The 20,546-nt window shown below is 40.2% G+C and overlaps 3 protein-coding genes across 4 annotated transcripts in view; 1 reads left to right on the forward strand and 2 right to left on the reverse strand.

Moving 5' to 3' along the window:
* Positions 1-697: 697 nt before the first annotated feature.
* Positions 698-4,950, reverse strand: LOC103144755 (inositol polyphosphate multikinase-like; the record flags this gene model as incomplete). The annotated part of the gene is made up of 2 exons (XM_016676534.1): positions 698-4,697; positions 4,851-4,950. Coding segments are annotated over 2 exons (897 nt in total), but the record flags the coding sequence as incomplete, so codon positions are not given.
* Positions 4,951-5,130: 180 nt separating this feature from the next.
* LOC103142528 (alpha-N-acetylglucosaminidase-like) lies at positions 5,131-11,627 on the forward strand. Of its 2 annotated transcripts, XM_007558627.2 has the most exons (5): positions 5,131-5,581; positions 7,062-7,208; positions 8,584-8,669; positions 9,909-10,165; positions 10,298-11,627. In XM_007558627.2, the coding sequence occupies exons 1-5, from the start codon at positions 5,519-5,521 to the stop codon at positions 11,539-11,541; spliced, it is 1,797 nt and encodes a 598-aa protein (XP_007558689.1). In that variant the 5' UTR covers positions 5,131-5,518; the 3' UTR covers positions 11,542-11,627. The 2 variants fall into 2 exon arrangements, with proteins under 2 accessions (XP_007558689.1, XP_016530208.1); XM_016674722.1 differs by lacking the exon at positions 5,131-5,581 and having other exon boundaries at positions 7,073-7,161.
* A 3,140-nt stretch (positions 11,628-14,767) lies between these two features.
* ipmkb (inositol polyphosphate multikinase b) overlaps positions 14,768-20,546 on the reverse strand; it is a 12,779-nt gene continuing 7,000 nt past the window's right edge. The window contains exons 3-6 of the mRNA XM_007558613.2: positions 20,341-20,437; positions 20,048-20,220; positions 18,929-19,010; positions 14,768-18,775 (exon numbers count right to left, since the gene is read on the reverse strand). Of these exons, the coding sequence (XP_007558675.1) occupies positions 17,979-18,775; positions 18,929-19,010; positions 20,048-20,220; positions 20,341-20,437 (1,149 nt within the window). The 3' untranslated portion in view covers positions 14,768-17,978. The remainder of the gene's footprint in view (positions 18,776-18,928; positions 19,011-20,047; positions 20,221-20,340; positions 20,438-20,546) is intronic.

The following is a 20,546-nucleotide window of genomic DNA, read 5'->3' on the forward strand; positions in this document are numbered from 1 at the left end:
AATCGCATGATAAACTCAATTTCCATTGGCATGATTTCTCTTTTTTTCTCTAATAAAAACTGGATGATAAAAGTCTTCAGTTTGGTACTTTAGTCTCAACTAGCTCTTATTTTCAAAGGACAGTTTTGTTTACAAAGACTTCAAAATTCATTTTATTTTATGTTTTATTTTGGATATTTAAAATGTCTTCCAATTCCAGAGTTAAATGTTCATTAGAATTTAAAGTTTACAGATCTTTGAGAATGTGTTCTCGCATTATTTTTGCCATTACCATGGTCTCAAAACATTTTTTTATCATAATAACTTCTGGAACAATTTATCATCCATCAAAATTTGTTATTGTGACAGGCCTAGGTGTCTCGTCAAACCATCAGTTCCCAAAGCCACACAAAGAAACAAAGAGAAAGGCGCGCTGCCATGTGGGGTCCAAATGACCCCTCCTCTAAAGACCAGGGTTAAAACTGTTTGTCCAATAAAGATTTGGTTTCAAACACATTTTCTATCACAGCAAGTGATTAAAAAACAGACTGGATCGGGTTATGAGGAAAGTTGCTTGCTCACACACAGCATCATGTTATCAGCACAACATCCAGAGAATGAAGACAGGAGAGGGCAGCTCTAAACCTCTTGGCCCATTGAGGAAAAATAAAACTTGAGTAATTCCTGGAAAACATCCTAAAAGAAAAAAGACAGCACACACAGAATTTTTATTTTTATTTTTACAAAAGACAAGGTTTATTAAAAATAGCCATATTAGGGAAAACATAACATATCAGTGTTTTTCTTTAAGATCAAAACAATTATTGAATAAAGTTTAGTATTACATTAATTCATTGTCACGGGTTAAAATGATGTGGCTTTGTACAGGACTGAAGCACTGAGATTTACCGTAGCATTAAAAAGCATCTCCAGTGTTTTAACAGTGGTACAAAAACTAAACGTACAGTGGCTCTCAAAAGGTTTCACCCTGTTAAAATGTTGCCTTGTGTTGTAGAAAACCTGACCAGCATTAATCACATCAAAACTTTTTGTCCCCTTAATGCAAAATATATACGGTTTAATTCATCTCCGGGGAAAATCTGTTGAACAAATTATTCAAAATAAAGAAAATGCAAAGACATTTTTTTTTATAATTTCACCATCCATTCACTGTTTTTTGGTGCCCAACTAACATCAATTGTACGTGTGATTACCTGAAAACAAAGTTCAGCTGCTGCAAGAATTTCTGACAGTTGCTTTCTTTCTCTAAAGTCGCTGTTTCCAGAGGGCATAGAAATGGCTCCAAAAGATCTGACTGTACAAATCTATGAGACAGGAGGGCACAGAAAACCCAACAGTATTAAATATGCCATGGCACAGTAAATGCATGCCATCAATAATCTGAGAAAACATGGGACACGTTACATTACAGACACTGGTGGCATCTCCAACATGGATGAAAACTCCAAACAGAAATCGACATGAACTCGATGGCAACGTGACAACCTGCAGGAAGCTGCAGTTGGTGTTCTACAACGGATCAAATCCGTTTATCCAAATGTCAGGAGCAGAGCTGGTAAATACAAATATTTTATGGGAGGTTTCTTTTCTGTAGATTGAACTGAGGTTTTTACAGCAAGAACTCCACCTCCTATCAACTGAGTTTTTTTTTACTTTACCAACTCCTGCTATGACATGTTTCTTTAAGAGACTTGAATTATTTCTTGATATACATCTAAACTTTAGATTAAAGCCGTTTGATATGAAAATGATATAGGAAATGAAGATTGTGAAATGCTTCAGAATTTTGTTTTAGCAGACCAGGATCTAAAAGCCTCCAACACTAAAGAATGACTTCAAGAACTTTAGAAATTACAAAATTAAAAAAAAATAAAAAAAAAATAAATAGATTGGTCAAACTTGTGAACAATTATTTATCCTTCAACAATAAGATGGGCTTTACATATGCATTTGTTCACAAGAGCAACAACTTTGGTTTTTAAATTCATTCAGCCATTTTTGTTAGACTTGGCCTGACAGTAGTACAACTGTCACATGTATACAAAGTTTGAGATGAGCCATCCCATCATTCCAACTTTGGTAAAATAGTTAGATTAGCTAAAAACCAAGGGGCGGTCAGCATTTTCATTCATTAAAAGTAGCACATTACTGCAGAAAACTCATTTAAACACATTCAGACTGTTCACCAGCTTCATTCAGGTTAAAGCAGCTTCTCCCATTTCGTCCTTATACCGCCCGAAAGTCTAAATGATCAATGTGGAAGCAGACAGTATAAAAAGTTCCTTTACAACAACCAACAGAAAGAGGATTTGAATCCCAAATCCAACTTTTGGGAATAACCATCAATTCCACAGAGTGGAATAATCTCCAGCTGATGGCTGTGTTTGTTTCAAGACAAACCTCAGTGGAAATCAATTGGTGAGTTTAATTTAAAGGCTTTTTAAAATAATATTGCAACTCTAAAACAGAAACAAGCGGTGGAACGTCAGAGAACTTCCTGTTCCTCACATCGTTTGGAGGTGGAGAGAAAAATTAGACCAGCGAGGAGGAGAGATGATTTCAACAGGAAAATCTGGCTGCTGATCACAGCAACAGTAAAAAGTAAATACATCAAGCTTCCTGTCAAGAGGTAAAAATGAAAATCAAATATAAAAGTTTAAAACAAGGTCAAGGTCAACAGCAATGAGATCCGGTTAGCCATGAGATTACAAAAATAAAAATCAACCAACATCAAGTAGAAAGACCACCAATTATACAGCATATAGCATTGATTTACTTACACACACACGCACACACACACACACACACACACACTAAAGAGATGGGGAGGATACCTGAGTTAGTTGTCAGTGGTTTAAAGAAAAGCACTAAATTAACATCTCATTCCAACATAATCATCATTTTCCGAGTCTTTTCCACCACTGACTCCTTTAAGGTTTTTAGAAACAAGTTGCAGTTTATTCATAGACAGCTGATCAAACCCCTGATTTAACTTTTTCAGTCCTGCTTTCTCCTGTAAACAAATATAAAGTCATCCCAGTTCTCACCTGTCAGTGATTTTAACTCAAACAGATCTGATAAAAGACAGACGAATCTGTTTTTATTCCTAAAGATGTGGATCAGATCAGTAGCAGCATAACTCCATTCCTGATAAAGATTTGTTTTGAATTCCTCTGGAATGAATGAATGAATAATTAGTCAGGTGATCAGACTGGGAGTTGCATTAGGAGTTGATTATGTGCCTGACAGAGCCAGACAGTCTGAAAACGTCACCAATTCATTATATCTAGTCAAAATAGTGCTTATACAGTTGCATAATGTAAAGTGATATTATAGAACACATATCCTGTATCTTATAAAGAGATGAGAAAAACAGGAACATGTTGCTCATTTGAAGCATGCTAATAAAAGACTTTCCAGTGATCAGGGGATGATGATATGAAGGTAGCAGGTCGTAATGCAGCCTGGGCATCCCACAACTTACAGGGTGTTGGGTGGAGGGGGATTGGGGGGGCTGGACCTTAATCAGCTGGAATCAGGGTACGACGTAGAAACATGTAGGATAGATGCAGAATAAACTCCTGGAACTTCCAGGTTGTACGTTTTGTGGAATTAAATTGCAGAAAAACGACCCACAAGTTGTGGGAAATACAGGCTGCATTTTGTTTTTATAACTTAAAATATTATTTATTCAGAACTTTTCCAAAACAACCAACAGCTGAGGCGCTAATGCATGTTCACGACAATAAAACCTGTGATAAAATACGGGACGCAGTCACGAACAGAAACGCAGCTAAAGCCATCAGGATAAGAAGAATCAACGGTGGCTCATCCGTCAGACTTCAATCCGCTCCAGTTTTGTGTTAGCTGAGCAGAAGACACAGTGGTTGCATGTGGACTTCAGGAGGTAGGCGAACTGAGCGCACTCTGAGCAGCGTCACACAGGATCTGCTCCAGCACAGTCAGCAGGTGTTTCAGGCCGTAGATGTAGCCGTGGTCCAGGCTATCGCTTGGGAAAACATGAGCGAAGTCTATCATTCTGACCTCCACGGCTGCATCTCCCATCCCACCCTGTCCGTCTGTCCCCCTCTCTCCCTCCAGCCCGTCCTCGTCCTCCTCTGTCCTGCCTCTGTCTCTATCCTGGTTTCTGTTCCCGTTTGGTGACAGCTTCGGGTCGGCCTTCCTCTGACACGTGTTGTCTTCTTCGTATGGAGCAGGAGCGTGATCGGAGGCTTTCATTACCTCGGCAACTACATCGTCCACCCTGCTGAGGTGGAGGTAACCCCGGACACAGGGCTTGTCCCCGTCCTTCCTGTGATTGGTGTGAACCGTGGAGATGCTGCTGTCCCACAAAACGCCCACCTCGGTATTGTTGTTGTACTCGGCTAGCTTGTTTTCCTGTCCAGCTTCCTGCTGACCCACTTCCTCTTCCTGGCTCTGACCGTCTTCACCAACCAGCACCGAATGGGTGGTTTTCACCATGGCGTCGCTGACTGACGGGCCGATGAGGAGAGATGACAAGGAGGATGAGGTGAAAGAGGAGGGAAGACCCTCATAGACGAAAAGAAGGGAACTGGCGTAGAAGGCCAGCTGGTGCTGGGAGTGAAACCAGTTGAGAATGTGCTGCACCCTGCAGATGCTGGCCCGGATGGCGTCCCTCCTCAAACACACACCGTTCTTGAAGAACACAGCTAAGCCTGCAGGGGAACACCGGACACACAGGGACAGCTTATCGGCTGTCTTTATCTCAATTGTTCAAAACTAAAGTTGTTGCCTGTTTGAATTGCTATTCATGAAAATAATTAGGCAAATATAGAAGTGTGAGAATAAGATAAAATGGACAAACGCACCGTCTTTAACTGTGTCCTTATCCAGGGCCCTTCCATAGTGCTGGTTGTAGGAGTTGAACGTTTCACTGCGAACATCATAGACCTGAAAAACAGCAAGGATTCATCAACATGGTGGCCTTCTTTCTACAAACTCAGTGCATCATCAGCCTGGCAGGCCACCAGGCTTTACTTCAAAACTACCTTATAAAAGCACAACTAGAATTTAATCTTAAAGTTGCAGTAGATAACTTTATAAACAATGTTTTTTNCCATTAATAAAAATAATCACTTATAATTTGCATTACATTGTTATTTTTAATCATCTTATCATTGACTAATCTTATAACTTGATTGATTATCTGAAACACTGTTGACAAAAAAGCAAAACATTTTTTTGTTCTGTTTTTCACCTTCAAAGTTTCCAGTTCCATGTATTCTGTGAAGCGCCTCTGGTTCAGATCATTAAAAAGTTGTCAACACTTATAGTTCTAATCTAGATTGATCTAAATGGGGAAAAATAGTTTATTTCACAGATTGCTTAGAGCTTTTATAGTTTTATCATTTTATATTCCAATGTTAATGGATTTTATTTGGTTGTGTCCAGATTCCGGTATTACCAGAACGTCTGCACCGTCAGTTACTCCTTTGTGTGGTGGGACTGGCCAAGATGGGAGAAGGAGATCGACTGGATGGCTCTGAACGGAATCAATCTGCCTCTGGCTTTCACTGGCCAAGAAGCTCTGTGGCAAGAGGTTATCTCTGAGTTTTAAAAAATCCCTAATTATTCATTAAGCAACAAGTGTGTCTTCTTAATCATCTATTGAAATGATGAATCGGTGAACAAGCTACTGTTTAAGTTGTGACAAAAAGGAGATTTGAACATGAGAGGCAGAAAAATCAGTGAAAGCTGAGTTATGATTGTATGAACCAGTTATAGTAACCTCATTAAACTGGGGACTCTGTACTAACACACACATTTTCTAAAGCTTTTTTGCTGTTTTTGTGCCGTATGGGGGGGAAAAATACACATCTTCAAATGCTTGTCAAAGTGGGGATGTTTTCAAAACTCAGTTTTGGTGTATCCATGTAGACTGCACGTAGACTTTAAGTCTTTAGAACTGCCCACTGTCAGTTCCTACTCTACAAACCAGACCAGCAGCATACCAACCTGTACCGTACTGTTCACAAGGCACTGGACGGGCGGAAACCTAAACTTCTGGATTTTTCTATACTGAACAGAAATTGTTTAAACATCATTTAGGATTCATAAAACCTGTATTGTATGTGTTAAAACACAGTCAGTGTTCCCTCCATGAACACACCGTTTGATGTCACTGACTCTCATTCAAAATGTATTTCTAGTAACCCTATCACTGCATTTCTGGACAGAAAGAACAGATTACCCTACATGTTTAAGATTAAATCCAGCAAATTGGTGTACACTTCATTGTTTCTTTCAGGTTTTTCTATGAAGCTTTTCAACTTAATAAGGAAACCAACATTACTTTTAAAACAGTACAAAAGAACCCACTTCTTTATAAGCTATTTACTCACCCACTTGGACAGATCATTAATACATTTTTTAAAACTTTTATGCAGATGATATTTAGCTGTACTGCTCCTTTTAACATTCTGAGACTGTCAGGTTATCGATTGCTTCACGTCCTGAAAAAAAGTGGTCTGGCTGAAAAGCCAATTCAACTGACCCCTGAGAAGTCGGACCATGGTCAATAACAGTTTTAACATCTGACAACATGTAGATAAACATTTGTCTCAAAACAGAAATGTGAAGTTTTTGCTCTTACCTCCTCTCTTTTTCTGGTGTCTCACACCAACAGTGGAACAATCTTCCTTGGTTTTTATGATGACTTAAGAGTCTGGACTGATTTAAGAAGCAGCTGAAATTCAAACATGCTTTAACCTTTAGATATTTTATATATTATTGAATGTTTTCTTTAATTCTTGCAACCTTAATTTGTTTTTTTGCATTTTAATTATGTTTTAACTTAACATTTTAAATGTTTAGGTCTGCTGCACTTTGATTTTTGCTGGTCAAAAATCCTTTATAAATAAACTTTAATAATTTTACTCTGCGGCTGAACAGATTCGGTACAGAACATGTAGTACTTACAGCAGGAAGAGAAAACTGCCTCGTGGAGGTTGTTGCTTGGCCTCATTTGGGCAGCAGAAGCTGTGATGACCTCCTGAACCGGTTTGCCCTTTGCCCTTTAGGTGTACCGAGCTCTTGGATTGAACGAGTCTGAGCTAGAAGAGTTTTTCTCTGGACCGGCGTTTCTTGCCTGGAACCGGATGGCTAACATGGACAAGTTTGGTGGGCCTCTGCCTCAGTCCTGGCATGTGAACCAACTGTACCTCCAAGTATTCATTACTCTTTGAATGTCAACACACTTTAACACTTACTGTTTACAATCAGAGTGACTGTCTAATAATACAACCAGTGAGTGAGGCTGTATGAATGTGTTTGAACGTAGAGCAGCAGTTTTGACATACAGACAACATCATACTGTCTGTAAGTCTGGTTGTTGCGTCTTGATTTGCACCAATCAACAGGTTCCCCTGTTACATTCAGATTAGGATCACTTCCTGATCTGACTCAAGCTGCTACACAAAGGGGAATTATTTGCTTATTCATTCATTAAAGCTTTTTAACAACATATTTTGTGAAATCCCGCTGCATCGCTTCATTATCCATACGCTCCTCTAGTGACGCTGATGCTTCTCTTTAAAGGGGGAGTCTTATGCCAAATCCACTTTTTTGAGCTTTGCATCATGTTACGATTTTATTCCCTCATCAAAAACATTCCTGGAGTGTTGCTTTGATTCTTTCATACATGTTTGAGAAATCGTTTAATCTCCATGGTAACCATTCAGTCATTTGTGCATGCATGCTGTGTCGGTCACAGGGCTTCTGTGTGCATCAATATTCCCACAAAGTTGGTAAAGTGTGAAACAGTCTGACTGTGAGGCAAACACAGAAGACAACCAGATAGTCACCTAAAGTGAAATATCTTTTCTAAAAACAGTAAATATTTGTCTTAAATCCCCTGTTTACTCCTGGAAGAAAATAAATAAATAAATAAAATAAATAAATAAAAAGGTTGCTTATTGGCACCACAAGGTGGCGCCTTTAGTTCAGATTTGTTAGGTTAAAAAAAGTTTACTGGTATTTCACAGACAAAAGGTAATTCTGCTTGAAAACATGCAAACCCAGGTCAGGTGAGGCCAGGTTTTAGGCTGGGAGTGAGATGCTTTCTCCAGTCGAAGAGTTTCTCTATCTCAGGAGTTAAAGACTCTCTTCAATGATGGCGAACCGGTTCTGGTCTAATGTGGTGAAGACAGAACTGAACTGAGGGGGAAGCTGTAGGTTTTCCAGCTGAACTTGACTCTAACCCTCATCTGTGCTCCTTAGCTACAGGCTGTGACTGAAAGAATGAAGGGTGAGATGTGTGTGGGAGGGGGTGGGGGGTTTAGGTAAGGGGTATCTGAAATGAGTTTCCTGACTACAGCAGCTAGCAGGCTCAAGAACTAAAGCCACTGCTGTCAGTGACTAGAAATCTAATGCGGTTTCCTTGTATACATGGTGGTCTTTCATTTACTAGAGATGTCCCACTAAGTCTAGTTGTAGAGATACTATGTTGTGATTGGCTTGGTCATGATTGGTTTAATTAACAAGTACATTTTTTGAGTAACTTGTTTTGGACTGAATCCTCATCACCTTTCCTTCTTCCTGCAGTTTAAAATCTTAGAGCGGATGAGAGCTTTTGGAATGATACCTGTGCTGCCAGCCTTCTCAGGGAACGTTCCCAAAGGAATTCTCAGGTAACACATCCTTATTTTTCTCACACAGTCTAGGTATTATTTTTAGTTGTGTTGTGTTGTGTTCAAAAGTAGAGATTTGTTCAATGGGAACTGATCATGAAAGTCTGTCCTTTCTTCCAATGAATGAATTTGTCTTTCATGTATTCATTCATTGACTGCTGCCTTTATACATTATTAATGATAGTCCTTAATATAAATACAAAGGCGACGATCTGCTGGAGCTCAGTCATAACAGAGTCACCTGAAGAAGAAGAACGGCTCTAAAGCCAAACTGCCATTAAACTCTGCTTCACTCAATAAGTCATTTTGTTTGTAGTTTTTATGAGGTTAAGATGAACTTCCCTGTGGTCACGCTTCACAGTGCAACAAAAACTGGAAGCAGTTATATCAAACAATCAAACGAGAAGTGTGAAGTTATAATCTAGTGACTAGTACGACTTTGGAAATTAACAAAAAATAGAATAGAAAATATTGTCAAGTTGGCAGTCTTACAAAATAATGACTTCAATTCTTTCTGTACCCACAGGACAACACAGACACACATTTGGACAAACAGACACACACACACACACACACACACACTCACACTCACACTCATCTCTAAAAGCTATTTAGTTTAACCAATGGGCCTCACAATCATGTTTTTGGAATAATATTACACAAGTCACAAAAGAATTTGACTCAAATCCAGGATGTTCATGAGTTTCATGTTTAGTTGTACACTTGCTGTTTGTCCTGGGGCGGACTCACTTTGTCCAGGGTTACCAGGACAAAGAATCTGTCAGGTTCTCTAAAGATAGAACCTGGTTGATTCTTGGACATGAACAGTTAACTTCAACATTTTAGGGAACTGATAGCTCACAATGGACCCCAAACAGGTCCATTGTGATCTGTTTGGGATGCAGCCTTTTTCCCAAACAGAGCAGTGGAGAAAAGGTTTTTGTTCTGCCTCAAAGGTAGACAGGAGGTCCTGTCCCAGTGGAAGCAGATGGGAAGATAGTTCCTCCTCCTTCTTTTTTCTTCATATTTTCTTCTTTCCAAGGAATTGGGGGTATGGCTAACTTCAAAAGAAGCAGTTCCACAATAAAGGTTGAGTTTGGAGCAGTTTGGTGAAATAGACAGATATTCTTTGAAGGGAATCTGCTTCATCTTTGCTACACCAACTGACAAAAAGCAGACCTGTCACAGTTGGCTTCTGTGTTTCTGTCTGACCTTGTGTAATTGGCCTGTTGTGTCCAGGTTGTACCCGAAAGCCAATGTTACCAGGCTGGGACCGTGGGCACATTTCAACTGCAGCTTCTCATGTTCCTACATCCTGGACCCAAGGGACCCGCTTTTTCTCCAGATTGGCACCCTCTATCTGTCTGAGGTGGTAAAGCAGTTTGGCACAGACCATATCTACAACACTGACACCTTCAATGAGATGACCCCACCTTCTTCTGACCCCACTTACCTGTCTGCAGTCAGTCACTCTGTCTTTGCCTCAATGACCGCCGGTGAGTGTCTCGGTGTCTGAAACTTTGTTCTTGTATCAAATTTTGAATCTGACTTTGCTCCACAAAGGCACTGTCAAACTTTTACAAAAGATGTCCTTGTTTTGACTCCCCTCCAAATGTCTGTCCTTCCAGTTGATCCTAATGCGATCTGGTTGATGCAAGGCTGGCTGTTCTTCAGCAATCAGACATTCTGGAAGCCGCCACAGATCCAGGCTCTACTCCACGGAGTTCCCCTGGGAAGAATGATTGTGCTGGATCTGTTTGCAGAGGCTGATCCAGTTTTCACATACACCGAGTCTTTCTATGGACAGCCCTTCATCTGGTGTATGCTGAACAACTTTGGGGGCAACAATGGTTTTTTTGGTACAGTTGAAAGCATCAACTCGGGGCCTTTTAAAGCCCTACACTTCCCAAACTCCACTCTGGTAGGAATAGGCATGACACCTGAGGGTATTGAGCAGAATCCTGTTATCTATGAGTTAATGAGTGAACTGGCATGGCGCAAAGAGCCAGTCAACCTTGCAAAGTGGGTCTCCCTGTATGCAGTACGGCGCTACGGTGGCATGAATGATAACCTGACAGCTGCATGGAAGCTCCTATTCACCAGTGTGTATAACTGCACCATACCGGGGTATGTCAATCACAACCACAGCCCGCTCGTTCGCAGGCCCTCTTTTCGGATGAGGACAGACCTGTGGTATGAGCCTGCTGACCTTTTTGAGGCCTGGAAACTCTTCATGGAAGCGGCTCCTTCTTTTATGTCCAAAGAGACCTTCCAGTACGATCTAGTTGATGTGACCCGGCAGGTCCTGCAAGTTCTGACATCGTCTTTTTACCAGGATATCGCAGATGCCTTCGCCAATAAAAAAATGCCAGAGCTGCTGACTGCGGGTGGCGTGCTGGTGTATGACCTCCTGCCTGAACTCAACCGACTGTTGAGTAGCAACCAGAACTTCCTGTTAGGGACGTGGCTGGAGCGAGCCCAATCCAAGGCCCTGAACGAGAGAGAGGCACAGCTTTACGACATGAACGCCAGAAACCAAGTCACTCTGTGGGGTCCCAGCGGCGAGATCCTGGACTATGCTAACAAACAGTGGGGGGGTCTTATTGAAGACTACTACGCTCAGCGGTGGGGGCTGTTTGTCCAAACGCTGGTGGAGTGTCTGGACCGTGGACTTCCATACAAGCAGGATACCTTCAACCAGGCAGTTTTCCAGGTTGAACAGGGATTCATTTACAATGGCAGGAAGTACCCAACCAAACCTCAGGGAGACACTTATGAGATTGCCCACAGAATTTTCCTCAAGTACTACCCTCAAGCCATGAAGAGACTACAACAAATGGAAGAAAACTCTTCCATCTCCCCCATTCCATGACTGTCCAAGTGCATTGACAAATGGACACTGTCCAGATATATACGGAAATAATCTGTTGGTATGATTTATTGAAATGAGCAGCTGATTGCTGTGCGTGGTTTTATTGGGAATACTGTAACTGTTAATTTACTGATCACTTTTACAAAAATACTTTTTGGCAACACTTTATTTGAAGGGGTGTGCATAAGACTGACATGACACTGTCATAAACATGACATAACACCTGTCATGAACATAAAGAAGTCTTTATGAATGTGTTTGACAGTTGTCATGAAGTGTCATTCGGTAAATAATGACACTTTTAATACAAAGTTGTTCTAAAAGCTGCATTGAAAGTCCATTATTAAAAGTGCCAACTTTGCATGATTTTATAAATAATTTAATGCAAAGTTGGCACTTTTAATGGACTTTCAATGCAACTTTTAGAACAACTTTGCATTAAAAGTGTCATTTACCGAATGACACTTTGACAACTGTCAAACATTCATAAAGACTTTTTTATGTTCCTGACAGGTGTTATGTCATGTTTTTGACAGTGTCATGTCAGTCTTATGCACACCCCTTCAAATAAAGTGTTACCTACTTTTTTAAAAAGGAGCATATTAAGGCTGCAGTATGTAAGGTTCATAAGGAAAGGCTGTCTTTTTTTTTTTACATATTTGTTCATCCTTCTCGCGGTCTTAGCGCAACACTCAGGAGGAGCGCGGCAAATGTCACGGTCAGACAGCGAGGTGGGTGACCCGTCAGACTGTCAGTTCCCCAAATCACACAAAAAAAGACTTGTAAAAGCAAAGAACACAAAATGTCTTCATCCAGCAACACCCATAAAGGTGTCGATACATTTTCTCCATTATAAATACAATTTGGTGCATTCACAACCAAATGACACAGGAACTGTGTTGGTCACGTGGTTTTCCTTAAAGTGATGCGACCTCTGACTCGGGGTTTCATCTTGATTTCTCGATGTACGTGCAGAGGTTTCTGACCTTAGTTGTCGTGAAGCTCTGCATTCAAGAAGCTGCAGCATAGCAGAGAGCAAAGGAGAGGGTCTGAGCAGCATGTACATGAGGATGACTGTAAACACCAAGGACCCTCCTCCTGGCTCTGATTGGCTGTTTCTGAAAGAACTGTGTAGATGGCTGTAGGGCCACAAGAAGCAGCAGAGGAAATTGATTTTTTTTTCTTTCTTTTTCACAGATTACATGCATACTGCAGCTTTAATAGTTAATGTGGTTGAAAATGTGAAGGCTGTGTTATTGTTCACATTATTTAGTGGGGTTTTGATTAGGATATTCACTGTTTGAGATGAAAGTCAACTCTATGCTTTATGCATTTCTGATCATTCCACTTTCTTTAAATAGTGCCTGCTCACAACAAAATCCATCTCAGGGGACCATACAGTAAGACAAACTGGTTCAGTACAATCCATACATCACACCAGGTGTCGGATTGTGGTAACAGCCAGAGTGTGTTTCTGTCCAAACACCGGCTTCCTGCTCCGATTCCTCTATTTTCTAAAGTGAATTGTTAATAATAATTACATTTAGAACAAGTTTTAGAAAAAACTATGATAATCCAATAATCCAGGCGAAATTACCTTATTTCAAGGAATGTTTATTTCAAAATATTTTTTTCTTCCGGCATTTTACTGCAGTTAATGGATTCATCTTCTCTAGCTCTTAGAAAGGGAGTTAATATTAACATATTTCCGGAACGTTTACATTGAAAACACTACAGCCTAGTGCAGATTAACTATGAATTGTTTCACTTTAACTACAAGAGAAAAATATATATGTTTGACAAAATTTGTGCTTGACAGGTTGCATCCTCTCAACACGTTAGCCATGACCAACTCTCCCTGTCAGCCCCAGTTAGCTGGTTTACCCCTCACCTCTTCACTCGGTACCGGAGCCTCACCGATGAGCCCATCATGCTCAGCACTGAGTTAGAGTATGAAAATCTACAGAACACAGAAAACTGTGCAAAAGTTTTTCAGTCACAGAAACACTTCAGATGTAGCCTAGTTAATATTGAAGGTCCATATTCTGTCTGCTGTAGTAGAGTAGGTTTCTCTGCTGTTCCCCTGCTGTGTTTTTAGTTGTGCCACTTTGGTGTTGAAGCTGTGATCATCCAATGATATTTTGAATTTTCAGCCAGATATGCTGCCTTCATTTCCTTTTTAGATGGAAATAAATCTAATTCAGTTTTTATTTTCTACTTTGGGGGGTCTTTGTTCTGTTTATTATTTAGAAATAAGTTTTATTAAATATTTTTGAATGACTTTCTATTCAAGTCAAAATGATATTTTCTATGATTACGTTGCATAATAAAATATTTTGAAGATAGACTCCTTTATTTTACACGATTTACCATTTTTCTGGTAACATTGTTTCACAGATCTAGTAACTGACTCATAATTCATTATTCTTCCACATACTGCAAACTGGAACCCAGGACTACTGTATTAGCCTTGAGACAACCTGGATGAAGAAGAGTAGGAGGCCTGTCACAATAATCAATAAATCAATTAATCGCATGATAAACTCAATTTCCATTGGCATGATTTCTCTTTTTTTCTCTAATAAAAACTGGATGATAAAAGTCTTCAGTTTGGTACTTTAGTCTCAACTAGCTCTTATTTTCAAAGGACAGTTTTGTTTACAAAGACTTCAAAATTCATTTTATTTTATGTTTTATTTTGGATATTTAAAATGTCTTCCAATTCCAGAGTTAAATGTTCATTAGAATTTAAAGTTTACAGATCTTTGAGAATGTGTTCTCGCATTATTTTTGCCATTACCATGGTCTCAAAACATTTTTTTATCATAATAACTTCTGGAACAATTTATCATCCATCAAAATTTGTTATTGTGACAGGCCTAGGTGTCTCGTCAAACCATCAGTTCCCAAAGCCACACAAAGAAACAAAGAGAAAGGCGCGCTGCCATGTGGGGTCCAAATGACCCCTCCTCTAAAGACCAGGGTTAAAACTGTTTGTCCAATAAAGATTTGGTTTCAAACACATTTTCTATCACAGCAAGTGATTAAAAAACAGACTGGATCGGGTTATGAGGAAAGTTGCTTGCTCACACACAGCATCATGTTATCAGCACAACATCCAGAGAATGAAGACAGGAGAGGGCAGCTCTAAACCTCTTGGCCCATTGAGGAAAAATAAAACTTGAGTAATTCCTGGAAAACATCCTAAAAGAAAAAAGACAGCACACACAGAATTTTTATTTTTATTTTTACAAAAGACAAGGTTTATTAAAAATAGCCATATTAGGGAAAACATAACATATCAGTGTTTTTCTTTAAGATCAAAACAATTATTGAATAAAGTTTAGTATTACATTAATTCATTGTCACGGGTTAAAATGATGTGGCTTTGTACAGGACTGAAGCACTGAGATTTACCGTAGCATTAAAAAGCATCTCCAGTGTTTTAACAGTGGTACAAAAACTAAACGTACAGTGGCTCTCAAAAGGTTTCACCCTGTTAAAATGTTGCCTTGTGTTGTAGAAAACCTGACCAGCATTAATCACATCAAAACTTTTTGTCCCCTTAATGCAAAATATATACGGTTTAATTCATCTCCGGGGAAAATCTGTTGAACAAATTATTCAAAATAAAGAAAATGCAAAGACATTTTTTTTTATAATTTCACCATCCATTCACTGTTTTTTGGTGCCCAACTAACATCAATTGTACGTGTGATTACCTGAAAACAAAGTTCAGCTGCTGCAAGAATTTCTGACAGTTGCTTTCTTTCTCTAAAGTCGCTGTTTCCAGAGGGCATAGAAATGGCTCCAAAAGATCTGACTGTACAAATCTATGAGACAGGAGGGCACAGAAAACCCAACAGTATTAAATATGCCATGGCACAGTAAATGCATGCCATCAATAATCTGAGAAAACATGGGACACGTTACATTACAGACACTGGTGGCATCTCCAACATGGATGAAAACTCCAAACAGAAATCGACATGAACTCGATGGCAACGTGACAACCTGCAGGAAGCTGCAGTTGGTGTTCTACAACGGATCAAATCCGTTTATCCAAATGTCAGGAGCAGAGCTGGTAAATACAAATATTTTATGGGAGGTTTCTTTTCTGTAGATTGAACTGAGGTTTTTACAGCAAGAACTCCACCTCCTATCAACTGAGTTTTTTTTTACTTTACCAACTCCTGCTATGACATGTTTCTTTAAGAGACTTGAATTATTTCTTGATATACATCTAAACTTTAGATTAAAGCCGTTTGATATGAAAATGATATAGGAAATGAAGATTGTGAAATGCTTCAGAATTTTGTTTTAGCAGACCAGGATCTAAAAGCCTCCAACACTAAAGAATGACTTCAAGAACTTTAGAAATTACAAAATTAAAAAAAAATAAAAAAAAAATAAATAGATTGGTCAAACTTGTGAACAATTATTTATCCTTCAACAATAAGATGGGCTTTACATATGCATTTGTTCACAAGAGCAACAACTTTGGTTTTTAAATTCATTCAGCCATTTTTGTTAGACTTGGCCTGACAGTAGTACAACTGTCACATGTATACAAAGTTTGAGATGAGCCATCCCATCATTCCAACTTTGGTAAAATAGTTAGATTAGCTAAAAACCAAGGGGCGGTCAGCATTTTCATTCATTAAAAGTAGCACATTACTGCAGAAAACTCATTTAAACACATTCAGACTGTTCACCAGCTTCATTCAGGTTAAAGCAGCTTCTCCCATTTCGTCCTTATACCGCCCGAAAGTCTAAATGATCAATGTGGAAGCAGACAGTATAAAAAGTTCCTTTACAACAACCAACAGAAAGAGGATTTGAATCCCAAATCCAACTTTTGGGAATAACCATCAATTCCACAGAGTGGAATAATCTCCAGCTGATGGCTGTGTTTGTTTCAAGACAAACCTCAGTGGAAATCAATTGGTGAGTTTAATTTAAAGGCTTTTTAAAATAATATTGCAACTCTAAAACAGAAACAAGCGGTGGAACGTCAGAGAACTTCCTGTTCCTCACATCGTTTGGAGGTGGAGAGAAAAATTAGACCAGCGAGGAGGAGAGATGATTTCAACAGGAAAATCTGGCTGCTGATCACAGCAACAGTAAAAAGTAAATACATCAAGCTTCCTGTCAAGAGGTAAAAATGAAAATCAAATATAAAAGTTTAAAACAAGGTCAAGGTCAACAGCAATGAGATCCGGTTAGCCATGAGATTACAAAAATAAAAATCAACCAACATCAAGTAGAAAGACCACCAATTATACAGCATATAGCATTGATTTACTTACACACACACGCACACACACACACACACACACACACTAAAGAGATGGGGAGGATACCTGAGTTAGTTGTCAGTGGTTTAAAGAAAAGCACTAAATTAACATCTCATTCCAACATAATCATCATTTTCCGAGTCTTTTCCACCACTGACTCCTTTAAGGTTTTTAGAAACAAGTTGCAGTTTATTCATAGACAGCTGATCAAACCCCTGATTTAACTTTTTCAGTCCTGCTTTCTCCTGTAAACAAATATAAAGTCATCCCAGTTCTCACCTGTCAGTGATTTTAACTCAAACAGATCTGATAAAAGACAGACGAATCTGTTTTTATTCCTAAAGATGTGGATCAGATCAGTAGCAGCATAACTCCATTCCTGATAAAGATTTGTTTTGAATTCCTCTGGAATGAATGAATGAATGAATGAAAAATTAGTCAGGTGATCAGACTGGGAGTTGCATTAGGAGTTGATTATGTGCCTGACAGAGCCAGACAGTCTGAAAACGTCACTAATTCATTATATCTAGTCAAAATAGTGCTTATGCAGTTGCATAATGTAAAGTGATATTATAGAACACATTTCCTGTATCTTATAAAGAGATGAGAAGAACAGGAACATGTTGCTCATTTGAAGCATGCTAATAAAAGACTTTCCAGTGATCAGGGGATGATGATATGAAGGTAGCAGGTCGTAATGCAGCCTGGGCATCCCACAACTTACAGGGTGTTGGGTGGAGGGGGATTGGGGGGGCTGGACCTTAATCAGCTGGAATCAGGGTACGACGTAGAAACATGTAGGGTAGATGCAGAATAAACTCCTGGAACTTCCAGGTTGTACGTTTTGTGGAATTAAATTGCAGAAAAACGACCCACAAGTTGTGGGAAATACAGGCTGCATTTTGTTTTTATAACTTAAAATATTATTTATTCAGAACTTTTCCAAAACAACCAACAGCTGAGGCGCTAATGCATGTTCACGACAATAAAACCTGTGATAAAATACGGGACGCAGTCACGAACAGAAACGCAGCTAAAGCCATCAGGATAAGAAGAATCAACGGTGGCTCATCCGTCAGACTTCAATCCGCTCCAGTTTTGTGTTAGCTGAGCAGAAGACACAGTGGTTGCATGTGGACTTCAGGAGGTAGGCGAACTGAGCGCACTCTGAGCAGCGTCACACAGGATCTGCTCCAGCACAGTCAGCAGGTGTTTCAGGCCGTAGATGTAGCCGTGGTCCAGGCTATCGCTTGGGAAAACATGAGCGAAGTCTATCATTCTGACCTCCACGGCTGCATCTCCCATCCCACCCTGTCCGTCTGTCCCCCTCTCTCCCTCCAGCCCGTCCTCGTCCTCCTCTGTCCTGCCTCTGTCTCTATCCTGGTTTCTGTTCCCGTTTGGTGACAGCTTCGGGTCAGCCTTCCTCTGACACGTGTTGTCTTCTTCGTATGGAGCAGGAGCGTGATCGGAGGCTTTCATTACCTCGGCAACTACATCGTCCACCCTGCTGAGGTGGAGGTGACCCCGGACAGAGGGCTTGTCCCCGTCCTTCCTGTGATTGGTGTGAACCGTGGAGATGCTGCTGTCCCACAAAACGCCCACCTCGGTATTGTTGTTGTACTCGGCTAGCTTGTTTTCCTGTCCAGCTTCCTGCTGACCCACTTCCTCTTCCTGGCTCTGACCGTCTTCACCAACCAGCACCGAATGGGTGGTTTTCACCATGGCGTCGCTGACTGACGGGCCGATGAGGAGAGATGACAAGGAGGATGAGGTGAAAGAGGAGGGAAGACCCTCATAGACGAAAAGAAGGGAACTGGCGTAGAAGGCCAGCTGGTGCTGGGAGTGAAACCAGTTGAGAATGTGCTGCACCCTGCAGATGCTGGCCCGGATGGCGTCCCTCCTCAAACACACACCGTTCTTGAAGAACACAGCTAAGCCTGCAGGGGAACACCGGACACACAGGGACAGCTTATCGGCTGTCTTTATCTCAATTGTTCAAAACTAAAGTTGTTGCCTGTTTGAATTGCTATTCATGAAAATAATTAGGCAAATATAGAAGTGTGAGAATAAGATAAAATGGACAAACGCACCGTCTTTAACTGTGTCCTTATCCAGGGCCCTTCCATAGTGCTGGTTGTAGGAGTTGAACGTTTCACTGCGAACATCATAGACCTGAAAAACAGCAAGGATTCATCAACATGGTGGCCTTCTTTCTACAAACTCAGTGCATCATCAGCCTGGCAGGCCACCAGGCTTTACTTCAAAACTACCTTATAAAAGCACAACTAGAATTTAATCTTAAAGTTGCAGTAGATAACTTTATAAACAATGTTTTTTTTATGTCACATTGTGATAGTGGAACATAAGACCAAAAAATCAAGCTCCTCTGACTTCTCCCTGAGTTTCTATGCTTCATCTGCAGAAATACACCACTCTGTCACAAACAACCAATCAGAGACAGGAAGAGGGTCTTAGCGCTGGAAGTCATGCTAGTGTACGTGCTGGTCAATGTGCTAATAGCAGAGAAACATCTTGGTTATTTCTGACAGAGTTTCTGACATCAAGACATATTTTAACAAAAATAGAAAAAAAAATATTGTTTATAAAAGTTACTTACTGCAGCTGGACCAAGCAAAATAAAGAAAAAATAAAGTATAGATTTTTTGCTGCTTTAGATCTGAAGAGGCTCCACTGCCTGAGAGATTGTTTTTTTGTTTTTACAGGAGGCTAAATGAACTGCACCACAAAGTAGTTGATACGTTTAGATCTGTAAATGACAAGGCAGCTGAAGCATCAGGTAATGTGACGCTGCACACAGCTAACACAGCTACAGCAGGTAAACCTCAGCATCAGTAAAATGTGGCATCACTGTGAAGAGGTGGATGCTGTGGAGAAGCTTTGGGCCGAATGTCCAGACTGTGGAGCTCCTCCTAAAGTATGTAACATGCTACATGATCAGCTGCAGTCTGGATCAAGTCAGTAATATTCAAACCACTAACTGTACAGTTGGACTCACCTCAGATCTGGATAATTTGCAAAACTTCAACCATCTCTACAATATGAAACTCTTAGCAGCTTTATGCTTAAAAAGTTTTAACATGAAAATAAACATAATGTGTTGTGGTCTGCAGATCAACTCCACATGGCGAATCATGAAAAAATTTCATTCTAAATATTAATTAGTTATTAAGCCAACATAAAGAGCTGACCCTCATGCCCAGGATCAGGAATCCGATCTCCTCCATCAGAGGGTATTTTCTGATCTGCTGCTCCCGTTTCTCCTGTGAAGCGAGCGGATCGTAGCTTCTGCGGCCCAGCTTCACATCCATGATGCACGGCTTGTTGAAGCGACTCGTCACATCCTCCAGCTTCAGGTAGAGCTCTGTGTCAATGACATCACAAAGAGTCATCGTATAGAAATGAGTTTCCTTTAGTCATTTAGGCCTTTTAGCATGAATTGTGAAGTTGTGAAAAGGAGATGAGACCATAGTTTGTTTCTCACCGTTTGGGCTGTCAGGAGAGGACCAGGTGCCGTAATATTTGGGAAGGTGTTTCTGGAGGTCCAGCAGACAAGGATCAGAGCAGTCCTCTGCAAACACCTATGATATGCGCGCGCGCGCACACACACACACACACACACACACACACACACACACACACACACACACACACACACTATGAAACTCGTGCTGTAATGTCAGACCCAAA

The sequence above is a fragment of the Poecilia formosa genome, unplaced genomic scaffold, assembly GCF_000485575.1.
Source record: "Poecilia formosa unplaced genomic scaffold, Poecilia_formosa-5.1.2 Scaffold4, whole genome shotgun sequence".
NCBI classification, from domain to species: Eukaryota; Metazoa; Chordata; class Actinopteri; order Cyprinodontiformes; family Poeciliidae; genus Poecilia; species Poecilia formosa.

What these genes read in the sequence shown, in the direction of transcription:
- LOC103142528 (XM_007558627.2), top strand. Translation starts at nt 5,519, where the DNA reads ATGGCTCTGAACGGAATCAATCTGCCTCTGGCTTTCACTGGCCAAGAA. An exon ending in TGAACCAACTGTACCTCCAA is followed by an intron (nt 7,209 to 8,583) that starts GTATTCATTACT and finishes TTCTTCCTGCAG; the next exon opens with TTTAAAATCTTAGAGCGGAT. An exon ending in CTTTGCCTCAATGACCGCCG is followed by an intron (nt 10,166 to 10,297) that starts GTGAGTGTCTCG and finishes CTGTCCTTCCAG; the next exon opens with TTGATCCTAATGCGATCTGG.